Genomic DNA, 13,511 nt, shown 5'->3' with positions numbered 1-13,511 from the left:
TAAAAATATATTTCTACATCAACCTGAAGTAGTCCATTACACTCATTAAAAATGTTGACAGCTTGTTAGTTATCTATAAATGTCTCAGTTCTAAAACCTATTAAACAAGTTAATTAAGCAAGAACAAGACCCCATAATATCTTCTCCCAATATTATTTCCTTTCCTTTTAAATGAGTGCTCTGCTTTAGGATTAGTAGACTGTGATAGCTTATCAAAACTTTAATCAAATAGCAGCTCTGGCTTAATTAACTTATATTATATGACTACAATAAATCATCATTTTTCATAACCTGGAAAGGCCAATGTACCATCTATTTTGCATTAAAATGTCAATAAACTTCAAGACTATAGAGGGACAAGCATAGGGAAAAGTACCACATACAATATGAGCAAACTAAATGTCTGTACAATTTACAGTGAATTAACTAAAAAAAAGAGAGGCCCTACTCTAATGCATGTAGCAGTTTAAGAAAACAGTATATATTCTTTTCCCCAAGGAGTCACAAACAGCTGGGTGTAAATTGGAGCTTTATATAAAGAACGGGAGCTGTAGAACAGAATGAAATATTCTGTTGATGGGAGTTGAAATAAAATATGACAGTTTGGAAAAAAAATATCTTTTTTAAATTTGGTTGGCTTTTTTTCATTTTTCAGATGTTTGTGAAGTGGTATCGTAAGAAAAATAAACAAAAATGTATCATTCACTGAACCACCCCTGAGAAGTCGTCCTTGAAATGTAGCAGTGGAGTGTCACTGGATCAAGGCTAATGACCATGCAACTGTTCTACTCTGTACTAACCACTACTAATTTTATGGTTAACTCATTATCTCTTCCAAGTAAAACATTCTCACACGGCACTTTCTTGAAGTTTTCATAGCTTGTTCTCAACTCTATCCCTTCAAATGGAGCAAGACAAGACAGCTGGAATCAACAACTATACTTTTCATCACTGCTAGCTAACTGCCAGAAGTGTTGTTTAAAAAAAAAAATCCTGTAAGTAAAATAAAACAAAAGTTATGACTAACTGCAGCTCTCCAATAAGTCAGTACCCTAACAATTCTGGGGGAAAAAACGGAGGGAAAAGGGAAAAAAAAAAGGGAAAAGGGAAAAGGGAAAAAAAGGGAAAAAAAAAAGGGAAAAGGGAAAAGGGAAAAGGGAAAAGGGAAAAAAAGGGAAAAAAAAAAAAGGGAAAAAAAAAAAAAGGGGGAAAAAAAAAGGGAAAAAAAGGGAAAAGGGAAAAAAAAGGGAAAAGGGAAAAAAAGGGAAAAGGGAAAAAAAGGGAAAAGGGAAAAAAAGGGAAAAGGGAAAAAAAGGGAAAAGGGAAAAAAAAGGGAAAAAAGGGAAAAGGGAAAAAAAGGGGAAAAAAGGGAAAAGGGAAAAAAAGGGAAAAAAAGGGAAAAGGGAAAAAAGGGAAAAGGGAAAAAAGGGAAAAGGGAAAAAAAGGGAAAAGGGAAAAGGGAAAAGGGAAAAAAAGGGAAAAGGGAAAAAAAAGGAAAAGGGAAAAAAAAGGAAAAGGGAGGTGGAAATACTCTGTGTGCAATTATTCTTCGATTCTTTAGAAAAGGTGAACAATGGCAATCCACAAATGTGGATGAAACTTTCAAAATAACTTAAAAAGGAAAGAAAATAGTTTTGAGCACATTGAAATTCTGCCATGGTAGAAGTTTTATTAAGCCTATTACTTCATCCTGTTAATTACCTTCAACAATGTATTACTGTATCAACATAAAATCAAAATAAAAAAAAAAAAAGCTATCATGTCAAATTAGATTCCTTAGAAAGGAACAAGAAAAAAATGGAAATTGCTATACAACAGAATTGCTTCCAGCGAGTTCAAATCAGATTGTATCCTAAAATAATTTAATTACATTAATTTCTCACTAAAAAAAAAAAAAAATTATATACTGAATCATGTTGCTGATGATTATTATGGCAACAAATAATCAAAGGAAAAGCCAAATGCTTTAATACCTTTCAGCACAGTTGAATAGGACACAGTCCTAAGAAAAAAGAACACAGATCTACTAAGGCATGAATAGAAGTGCAGTAGATGTATTAAAGCACTAATAATAGCTTTAATTTCTAGATGCTAAGTCCTAGTGAAGATCAGAAACAGACTGAAAAAGTAAAACTGTGCCACTCTCAATACAAAAAAGGATTCATAGAATTCATAAGAACGTAAGTCATAAGAACAAAGAGAAACTGAAAACTACAATTTAAAAGGAGGAAGTTAGAAGAATTTCATCAGAGTTTGCAAGTATTTATAATGGAAGATCTGCTAATGAAGCATTCTTTAGTAAAAAACAGTTTAATGACACCTGGACTTTAAAATCAGTTAAAATAAAACAAAAAATTTAAACAGAAATGAAATATAATATTTGTTGTTGTTATAGTTGTTCCCATCTAACTTTCAAACATGACAGAGAGAATTCATTATTGTGGTCCCTTCTCCTCATTATTTGAAATCTTAAGACTTGAGCTCAGATTTCTCCCATCAAATTTTAGGCACAAAAATAAATAAAACTAGGAGGAATTCATCCCAGGTGAATTCTAAACTCAAAGCTCAAGTAACACAAACAGAAAGCAACAGGGCTTCCAGTCACACTAATTATTAAATTATAATCCATGGTCAAATTAGTAAAGTAGTTTTCAGAATCAGAGCTTGTTTTCACTTATTTTGTGGCCCACAAAAAATCAGCAAAAATGTAGCTACTGGAAATACTGGTACAAATTCATTCTGTATTTTTCCAGTATAGCTCACGAGTGGTGCTCAACAATTTTAAGAAAAATATTTTTCCTGAGTGCATCTCTGAAAGAAACTTTAGGATGGATAACATCACTAAAACCTTTTAAATTCACAAAAGCTTGGTGTTCTTTCAATGAAAACAATTCCCTTTTCCTTTCCATTACAAATATTAAGCAGTGACTAAATACAAATATAATATCTCTCATGCAAGCATACATTGCCACAATTACACAATAAGTACTGCAAATACCGTACCCTTGAGGGGACAATTTATCCAGCCATCCTGCTTTAACCTTCTTTACTGATGGTCCATAAAAGCAAGCATATGGTGCTATTGATTCATTTCCAATCAGAGTTTGATCTCCACCAAATTGACAAGAGTTCATTTGTTCACTGGCCAAGCAATCAGAATCTCCACTCTGTATCACACTGCAAGATGCTGAGTTTGTTTTGGTTTTCTCTTTCTTTTTCTTTAAAGACAAAGAACGTTGTTCCACAACAGAATATACAGATTCACTTTCAGATTCTTCTGGTGTTAATGATGGGTCTTCCTGAGACAAGTATTCATTTTTTGAAAATTCTTTTGTCTTGTCTTTCTGATTATTAAAGTAACTGGAAAGAAAAAGTGAATTTTACTCTTAAAATGTATTACTACAATGCACAAATACATAAAATTAGTAATTAGAACAAATACTGGTAAGGTATATTATAAGTATGTTTATAACTTGTATAATCACAGTGATAACCACAGACATGCTAAACACAACGTGTCTTAATAACTATGACCATCCTGAATCCCACTCTCTCCATTCAACAGGAACAGCATCAAGATAACACTACTGTGGAAGCCTGAACAGAAATTAAAAATTAATTTCTTCTTCCTCAGAAAACTAGCTTTGCTCTTTAGAGTACTATCAGTGACTTGCAGTATCACCTCTCTCTCCTCTCTCTCACCTCAGCAGGAGCCTGGTGCAGACTGCAAAACTAAGAAGCACATTAGCTCCCATTTTATCAAGCCATTGGCCACTGTCTCATTACAGGAGTGGTGAATGTGTTTTAGTTTTGTGTTTGTTTGGATGGGTTGCTTTTTTCCTAATGATGAAGTAAATTATGAGAGCACTCAGATGCAGTTAGCTACGAGACATACAAAAATGGGATTTGGTCCTCCTCATTCTGACTGAGGAAAACAGGGACATTCTCCAAATCCACAAGAGATTCTGAAATCTGGTTTAAACAGTTTCAGAGCAGCCACAGTAGGATGAGGTAAAACCTCAAATAGAAGAAAAATATATAGTCATGGTTGTGCCTTCAGAGCTAGAGATCCACTTGTGACAATGGTAAATAACATTTTCTTCTTCACACTTTGAGTTTCTCAGTAATTCTTATTTAATACCATAGATTCTTGGAAGAATATTCTTCATTTATTCCTAGATCCAATTTATTTTCACAAGCCAGGAATTCATTTCCATGAAGTTCCTAGAAAAGAAATATATTGTAACTAACATTTGTACTGAAGGAGTGATATTTAAATTACTGTAGATATGAATCACACACAAACAGCCTAACTAGCAAAGCTGTTCTCTCCCACATTTTCAAACATGCACTTGAAAGCTGATTTTTGTATTCTAAAAAATGTTACTTTGAACATTTAAGCAAGGCCCAAAACACCTGATGCAAACAAATCAGATAAAGAAATTCAGTGCAAAGAAATACCACTGCTCTGATTTTTCTCAAGGCACCACTGACATCCTAGTTTTGGCAGGGATAGAGTTAACTTTCTTCCCAGTGCTGGTACAGGGCGATGCTTTGCCTTTGAGAATGAGGATAATGTTGGTAACACACTGATGTTGCTGGGTACAGTTTACTCAAAGTCAAGGACTTTTTAGGTTCCCATGCTCTGCCAGCAAGCACATGCACAGGAAGCTAGGAGGGTGCAGGGCCAGGACAGCTGACCCAAACTGGCCAAAGGGATGTTCCATACCACAGACCATCATGCTCTCTCCTTTCCATTAGTCATTATCAGCATTAGTAGTAGTATTATATTTTGCTTTGTTGTAATTATTAAACTGGTCTTATTCTACCATCTAAGTGGTTGTTTTCCAGTTATCTTCACTGCAGTGGGAGCAAGCAAGCAGCTGTGTTCTAGTTACCAGTGGGTTAAACCACAACAACTGAATATTTTTTTTAAGCTCAAGAGCCACATGTTACATGCAGCTTAAGCAAAATTTATGATTTGCCACTGCTAGCTTATCTTTCATAACAGTATTTCTTCAATAAATGTACAGACTTCATAGAACACTAAAGATAAAATAATAGCAAATTCAAAATCCTAAAGCAACAGTGAACTCAGCAATACTGACTATATCTCACTGGATTTTGGGGTTTTTTTTTTTCGCCAAGATCTTTTCCCTAAAAGATTCATCTATTTATTAACTTTTGCTTAGAAATCTTTATCACAAACTGCTTGAAGTGTACAAAATGTCAAGGTTAACACTGCTCATGAACACGATATTTCACACTTCCTAAAGTTAATCTGACAATCATATTGCACTACTAAGCTCTTCATGATGTCTTTCTTCCTTTGAAGAAAACCTAAAATTAAACACTTCTGTCAGAAAGCATGAAGATGTTTAATTCACTCATTTCAGAATTTATGTGTACGTAACAAAGCTGAACAATAGCAGAAACAAACTGGATAAGCTTTCACAACATTGCCATTTGTTTTCTGAGTAGCAGCATCTAATCTTGTACTTGAGGACTGTACCTTGGCAAAGTGGCAAGGAAAGACTAAAAAAAGGACTTAGTTCAAAGCAGAGGAAGTGTGCAGCAAAAATACAGAAATCACAGTCTGATGCTAGGATGTATCTGGGTGAATTGTGTCTTCCTCTGCCAACCAGACCCATTATAAAAATAAAAACCCACCAAAACCTAACCACACATCACGGCACACTGTGTGTGTATGGTGCTGTAGCAACAAGGACTGAAAAGAAAATTAAAAAAAAAAAAAAAAACTTAAAAAAAACACAATACCACTCCTCCACACATCAATAAAACCAACCAACCAAACTCAACAAAAAACTAAGTAAAAAGCATCAATATACCTTGTAAATAAACTAAATAGAAAACTCAAAAGCAATCTATCCATTTCTTATCAAATACTTGCACTGCCTGGAATATCCCAAAAAAAGGAGAAATGCACAATAGTCAAGAAGCTAATATCACAGTGCATTAAACATCTTGAGAGTAAAAATAGTTAGTATCCTTTATCTCCATTTGTTTATCAGGATACAATTGCAAACCATACCCATTAAAGCTACATGGTAGTACCTCTTCCTGCCTGTCAGGAGCCACTACAATTTGATGTCCTGCTTGTGCTCACTCCATATCTTCAGTGCTTGAGCAAGTGAATTTAGAGATCCTGATAACTTCCAAGCAATAACTAAGAAATGCATTTCTATTGTCAGTAGAATTTAAAATGTAGAAATGCACAAATGAAGACAGGTTGTGGGTAAAGAAAGTTCTATTTGCTCACAAAAATCTATTTCAAACAACTTAAAACCCAAACATTTGCATTTTTCTGTTTACAGAAATACCCTTCAAGATGCTCAGGCTCAATACAAGACAAAATCCACACCTTCTGCAATACCTCCTGTGGTATTATACAAAGAGAGTAGCATTTACAGAGAGAAGCATTTCTTCTGTTCTTATGCACAAGAGCACCTATTGTTAAGGAAGAAATATGGTTTCTGGATGCCAGACAGATGGAACTGCCTACTCTCAGGCCTGTATAAAAACCCTCTACTTTAGTCAGGAAGTAATTCAGATACACTTATGGAATTAGCTTTTTCTGACAGGTAGAAATCTTTCTGATTTCAACAGCAAAACAGGAAGCCTGAAAGCTAAAACACAGACTGCACAAAGGGTGTGAGGACTGAGCCTATATTAAATGCAGACACAATGCCATTGAGGAGAGGCATCTTCCTCAGGAGATACCACCTAAGTCTCCTACCAAAGGTACTGTCACACAGCTAGGTTGATTAATGAATCATGATCTGGCAATACAACTTTGTAATGGGTCCATGAAGATAAAGTCCTCCTCTTAAAATATTAAGACTTCTCATGTTAAATTGGTAAGACTTGCAATATGACCAGCCTTCCACAGTATCCCAATGCCCAGGAGCTCACACAATTTACCAAGTTCAGATAGCGTGTTCAATTTACTCCATCTACAGCAAGAAATAAAGCCAGTATTTCACTCATGAAGCCTACACTCATTAGAATTCAGTCTTCCTCTGGAGGAATTCTAATATACTTGACTCTTTTGGTTAGGCACAACAATAAAATGTCTCTAAAACACTTGGATTTTTGTGTTATTTTAAAATCAATATTAAAAAAAAAAAAAGTTCCTTCTTCAGGTTGCCCTTCAGAGGTTTCTCTTTCTACTTATCTTTCGTCCTGACCCAAATTAAAGGCATATTTTCTTTATGATCTTCATTCCCCTGTTCTCTCATGCTCACTTACTTCCAGACTGTAGTGACTCATTACCTATTTCTACAGGCACTTCCTTCATAAAAGCCTATAGAAGCCTTTTCTTTACACCAGTGAAACAGAAAGAAGGGTGATGGCTAAAATATAAACCCTTGGAACAAATTTCAGTCAGTAAGCATAGCAACTTGACACCTTTTATTTTATACTATGCTCTCGTGACTCAACATGAAGCAGCAGCAACAAGCTCCAAAATCTTAGATACTTTACAGTGCTATCTAAATATTCTTATTTGTTTCTAGGATACTTGCTCCTGCTGAAAAAAATCTGAAAGTGAAATGTATCTCATTGCATGTTTGTTTTATAGTTCTTCTTTATGACCTTTGCCCGCAATTAAGTGCTAATGGAACTAAACTCAGCTATGAGGTTTCCAACAGGTATGTGATAAACACAATGCAAGAAACTGTTCACATATATGAAAGTGATATTAAAATCCAAATCTTCAGATCAGGTAAGGGATGTTATAAAATACTGCATTTATCAGGATTCTGCAACCAGCAAAATAGCAATTTAGTTTCAAGCAGTTAATCCAGTCTAACAACATGGTGTTTCTGTACTTTGTGCCTTTATAAGATAAGAAAGAATGCAGACAACCTTTCTGGCTATGCTTTTTCATAAACAACCATTTCAATTAAATGTACAGAATAATGCCAAGAAGTAATAAGAGGACTAGGAAACTTTAGAAAATCATTGAAATAATGAAAAAGAAGTTAAATTTTGAATTTTTAAAGACATGGGCACAGACAACAACAACTAGTACAGACAAGACATTGCATTCAAGGAAAGAAAATGAACACTCAAAAGTCAGTTTTGCATGCACACGACAAGTAGGAAAGACACATATGATTTTATGTGTACTGTGTTAAAAGGTCAACAACAACAAATAAGCATAGTATACTGCCAAAAGAAAGCATGCATCAAAAAGAGATTACTTTTATCCCTATAAAACTATTCTCATTAGAAGATGAAATTTGAACCACTTTTATTAATCAATTCTTAAGAAATTAGTACGGGAGAAAGAAAAACCTCAGACATCCATCTGATGGATGGTTTTTATTTTAGTCAATAGTTGACAATTGTTTAAAAATGAAACATTAGATTGAAGACCAGGACAGAAGAATTTTCTCTTATCTTTAATTCTGTGGCTTGAGACTGGCTGGGAAAAGTATAAGTAATCACAGAATCAACAATTTCTGCTCTGCTTCCTGCTGAGACAGAAGCAGGAGCTGGAAATTCACAGCATTTGGTAGATGCCTCACTAAGCTAATTTACCTCCCATATCTCCCTCCACATAATTCAGAAGTCTTTCTGCATGTCACGTGTGCATTCACATCATCAACTAAACCCCAACAAAAATGTTCACTTCAGAGAATCCTAAAAGAAAAGTGATTTTCTGAGTATACAGCAAATTTAGGAGGTGCATGAAAAATATCATGCAAGAGCTAAAAAGTCATGAGAACTTTCATATACAGGAATTGAAAAAGGGTATGGTGAAATGTGACCATCATATCACCTAACTTAATGTGCAAGCTGCTTTCACAGGATATGCAAAAGTCTCTGCAGAGATGCCCAATCTTGAGCTGCAATTCTCAGACAAGAAAAAAGCCACTTTTACCCTTCTTAGTAAATTCTAACAGTTTCAAATTTCAACAGCTTAACCTCAGTAATGCAAAGGATTGTACCTGAGAGCATAAATATGGCAGCTCTGGCCAGTGGGGTTTAAAAAAAAAAAAAAAAAAAATCAGTTATCTGTCCTGAATGGGTTTAAAAAAAAAAAAAAAGAAACAACCAACACACACACTGCAGCTTCCTATTACTATTGAACATACCAAGTGTCTCTAGAGATTACTAAAAGTCATTAGTCCTCATATATTTACATCATAAAGCCTTTCCATAAACCTAAAAAGACAGAAAAAGTACAGGCAACTAAAAGAGCACAAAATTTAAAAAAAAAAATTATGGCCAGTATGAAATACCTAGCACGAAGATTAAAGTAAAGACAGACTATACACATTCTAGCGTCTCAACTTACTTGAGCATCTTTAGTGTTGTCACAAATAAAGGTTTCCCCATACGGAGAGATAACAGGTGGCTTTTCTTCCATGAAATTATCTTAAAGCAAATAAATAAATAAATAAATACAGTCACACAGTGCTCTACTATGAGTCAAAAGTCATAATAAAATCAACAAGGGACACAGATTTTTCACTTTGTAATTTCTCTTTCCTTCCTAGAAAAAAACTTTGAGGAACACGGAACAATGTCCTATTTCTATATGAGCTCCAGATATCTTCTTTTCAACACAGACATTATCACTATTATTATGCAATTTGAATATAACTTGCATATGGGCATTTTGTTGTTTCTTACCCTGCATCAAGTTAAAATAAAAAAAACTTCAGTTATCTAGTCTAAGAAGCAATAGCTCCAAAGTATTCTTTATTCTTACCTTTAAAAAATACCAAAAATAAACCATCACACAACTCTTTTGTGGAAATCTTCCATTTGTCACCAAGTATTTGCTTAAAATAAATATACATAACTGCAAACAAGACATATTTTTCAAATATGAAAGAAGTTTCCAGCTGACTGCAGAAGACTTCTAAATGCTTCAGTAAACTATTAAATACAATAAATTCCCTGTTCTTTCCTGGAGCTACGAGCACTTATAAACAAATTAAGCACCATTAGTCAGGAATACACTCCTTATATCTTTCAAGAAGTTAACTCTGCTTAAAAATTCTGGATCTAATATTAGAAACTTAAAACACTAGACTAAAAAAAAAAAGTATATTTAAATAAATGAGGCTTAAAGATTAGGTTTCCTGATTTTTACATTATTTGATCATAATCAAAAAATAAGTAAAATGCAGAAGTGATTATTTTAAATACTCTGCTATCACATAAATAAATTCTTCTAGATCTTTGAGATGCCCAATATTTTGTAAAATATATAAGTAATGTTTATTTTAGACAACTGGTCCAAGTTTTCTTTTTCCTTAATATTCAAGATGCAAATATCAGCATGCTTAACTCACTGTTTTGTGAAATTTGCCTCCCAGTGCAAGAAATATTTACAAGGTCCATATTTCTTCTTCTCTGAAGGGAACTTAAACAAAACAAAGCAAAGAATTAAAACATTACTTGAAATTACCCAGAAAATAAGCAAAACCATCCCATGCAGTTAAACAATTAAAATTATATACAAATATAGAAACAATAGATTTTAAATCTTGGGAAATTTTTTTATTTATTTTAAAAGCTGCACAACAATATGTTTTCCTCGCCTTATGACACTGAATACTTCTCTGATCTTAGCAGACATCCCAAAATCAGAGCGGGGGGCAGGATTGCTCTGAATTGACCTTAAAACCATTTAGATTGCTTGAAGAATGGAGATCCCAGAGTTTCCCCCAAACATTTCTTTCCCTTCTCCTTCACAATGATTACCAGTAACTGTATTTAAAAGTGTACTATGAAAATCTACTTTAACATTAAATTCTTAGGGGGCCTGAGAATCTAGCCAAAACATGCTCCCAACCACTAAAATAAAAATCACTGTAAAGTTTTGATTTCCTAAGGTGATTTATTTCCCCCCACAAAGTTTTAAAACCAAGAGGTAAATGGCATTGCACTTCAACTGCCTGTAACAACCCTTACACATTTTACACGTGGGTCACAATGTATCTCCATGCACAGCAGAAAAGTCATTTTATTACCCATGTGCTGGCTCCATGTATTTCAGTAATCTCAAGCATAGTACAATATTATTGCCATTATTAATATTTCAGGCAAAGACAGCTTTATAACCAGAAGGTAGGAAGAAAAATGAGTGCATTAGAAAATTTCTAACCCACCTTCACTAGTCCAGCAGTCTGTATTAGAGGTCTTTTCAGTCAAGCCCTGAATTCCCACATTAACGTAATTAGAAATTTTTCCTCTTAATTTCATTTTCTTTGCTTAAAATAAGAGTACTAAAGGTTCTCATGCATCCTTATAGAACATTCCAAGGCTGCTAAATGCCATGTAAGAACCTTATTGGTTTTCCTAACAGTTTGTGGGCCCTCCATCCTTTAAAGTCAAAGCCAATTTTCTTCTACTAAAAATATCGATCTCCTAACGTTTGTTTTCCCATTTAACATATTGAGAAACTTTATTATTTTAAGATAAGCTTCACTTAGAACTTTAGACCTACTGCCCCATGAAGTCCAACTTGAATTACTCCTAACTACAAAAATGTTCTTTGTGACAGAAGGCAGGCATTCATGAGCTACACACCTAAATCTGCCTCAAAAATTTTATTAGATTAAATTCAAGATAGAAGCCACACCTTTTAAAATTACTTGACATTTCAAACATTATCCAGGTTACATAAACTAAGTTCTCTAATGATTACTTTATGAAATCTTGGGTTTAGAAAACATAGGGTGAGCTTGGCCAGTGAAAGTAGATCATGGCCTTGTTCCCACATATAATTGCCTACTCTCCTGAGCCATAATTACAATAAATACACAGCAAATACTTTAAAAGTCTATGTTTCATCATACATTTTACTAAAATTCATGTAGTTATACCTTTTGAAGCTCCATTAGCAAACTAACTTCATGTGTTTGTACAAACCAAATTGTAAAGAACTTAATATGCTTAAAAGAAAACAAAACCTAACCTAGTATATTTCAACACAGATCAGATTTTTTGTTGTTAGGTTAGTATCTTTTGAAGGGTATTAGCAGCATTAAACTAAATTAAGACTTAGAGATAAACAGCTTTGACTTGAAGAGCTTTTAAAATTATGGAGGCTTTCCTTGTGAAAAACAGTGAGTCATTTGCTTTATTTCAAGGTGAATAGATAATTTCACCAGGTCATGAAAAATAACAAGTCAGTTAAAAAAAAAAAAAATCCTAAGAAAACAAAACAAAAAAAATCAACAAAAAAACAACCAAACAAACAAAAAAAAATCCCACACACAAAATATCTTCCACTTTTCTTTTAAAATCCATGTACCTTTCAGGATTTGTGTATTCTTTTTGATAATGTACCTACATTTATGTATACATGGCACAAAATCCTGCTAAAAAGCAAACTATAATCTTCTATTCCAGCCTTTAAAAATACAACCTCTTTGTCATTTTTGGAAAGCAAATTTTTAACTTATGTATATTAAAAACTGACTTAAGATATAAAATAATGAAATATATAATAATGAAATGAGCTCCTTTGAATATCTGCTTGAAAGATTATGTGTCATTAAAAACCTACAGTGCAAGCTATACAATTATAATAATTTGTGAATTCTTAATAGAATAGTAAGCTAGTTGTCGTACAAATTAAATATCTGGATTAAAAGAGAGAAAAATACTGAAGATGTCTTTTGGAGGAAAAAACTGAAAAAAGTCTTATAACTACATCAATCTATGACTTTTTCTCAGCCATTTCAGAAAGTAAACAGCTCTTCTCTTGAATTTTTTTTCAATTCAAAAATTGAGTACCTCAAACAAAGAAGATTGATGATGCTCTTTAATGGAAGGTTAGTGCAAGCAGTCTGCAAATCACAAAGTGCACCAATTTTTCAAATATATAATAATAATTTTAACTATTGTTCAATGTTGATTTTGTTACAACTGTGGTGATTTAGACTCCCTGTTTTCATATATTAAGAGTACCGGATGCAGCTCAGCCTGCATAGACTTTTCTAGCACCCCATATTATGCATAAACAGGATGAAAGGATGTGATGAGGCAGTGACAGGTCTTGCTAAATGCTGAGAGGCTGGAAAGCTAAAACTTCACACAGAACTTTGTACCAAGCCAGTTTATTCAATATACTCCTGTCACCTTGGAAATAAAGTGAGGGAAGGAGGTCAGTGCAAGCAGTCAGTGCCTCAAAGTCTCTACTGGCATTCATCTGCTGAGAGTTTTAAATGAAAGAAGCTTTTGTTTTCAAACTCATTCAAGACATGTTTTCTTTTCTATCTATCTCAAGATGCAACCCTCCCACAATGCAAACACATCAAAACTGCTCCAGCATGCTGTGTTAAAACTTTGGGGTTCATAGACTCATAGCAGAGGTAAAGTTAACAGCAATACTTTACCACAGGAAAAAAGAAGGAACAGCTTCTATCTTCTAAAAATTTATTTTGTGTCACAGAACACAGTAGAGACACAAAGCAACACCAGCTTGGCACCTCATTAGCAATCTTGACTACTTGTATGTTAAG

General features: G+C 33.8%; 1 protein-coding gene across 2 annotated transcripts in view; it reads right to left on the bottom strand.

Annotated features, from left to right (window-relative positions):
- The window catches only part of ARAP2 (ArfGAP with RhoGAP domain, ankyrin repeat and PH domain 2), a 115,698-nt gene that overhangs the window by 91,901 nt on the left and 10,286 nt on the right, over positions 1–13,511 (bottom strand). For both annotated transcript variants that reach the window (XM_056490320.1, XM_056490319.1), the window contains exons 3-6: positions 10,332–10,402; positions 9,326–9,405; positions 4,142–4,224; positions 3,004–3,360 (exon numbers count right to left, since the gene is read on the bottom strand). In XM_056490320.1, the coding sequence (XP_056346295.1) occupies positions 3,004–3,360; positions 4,142–4,224; positions 9,326–9,405; positions 10,332–10,402 (591 nt within the window). The remainder of the gene's footprint in view (positions 1–3,003; positions 3,361–4,141; positions 4,225–9,325; positions 9,406–10,331; positions 10,403–13,511) is intronic.

The sequence above is a fragment of the Oenanthe melanoleuca genome, chromosome 4 (genome assembly GCF_029582105.1).
Source record: "Oenanthe melanoleuca isolate GR-GAL-2019-014 chromosome 4, OMel1.0, whole genome shotgun sequence".
Lineage (NCBI taxonomy): Eukaryota > Metazoa > Chordata > Aves > Passeriformes > Muscicapidae > Oenanthe > Oenanthe melanoleuca.
Note: the sequence above shows the minus strand (reverse complement) of the source record. Positions and strands in the feature narration are given on the sequence as shown.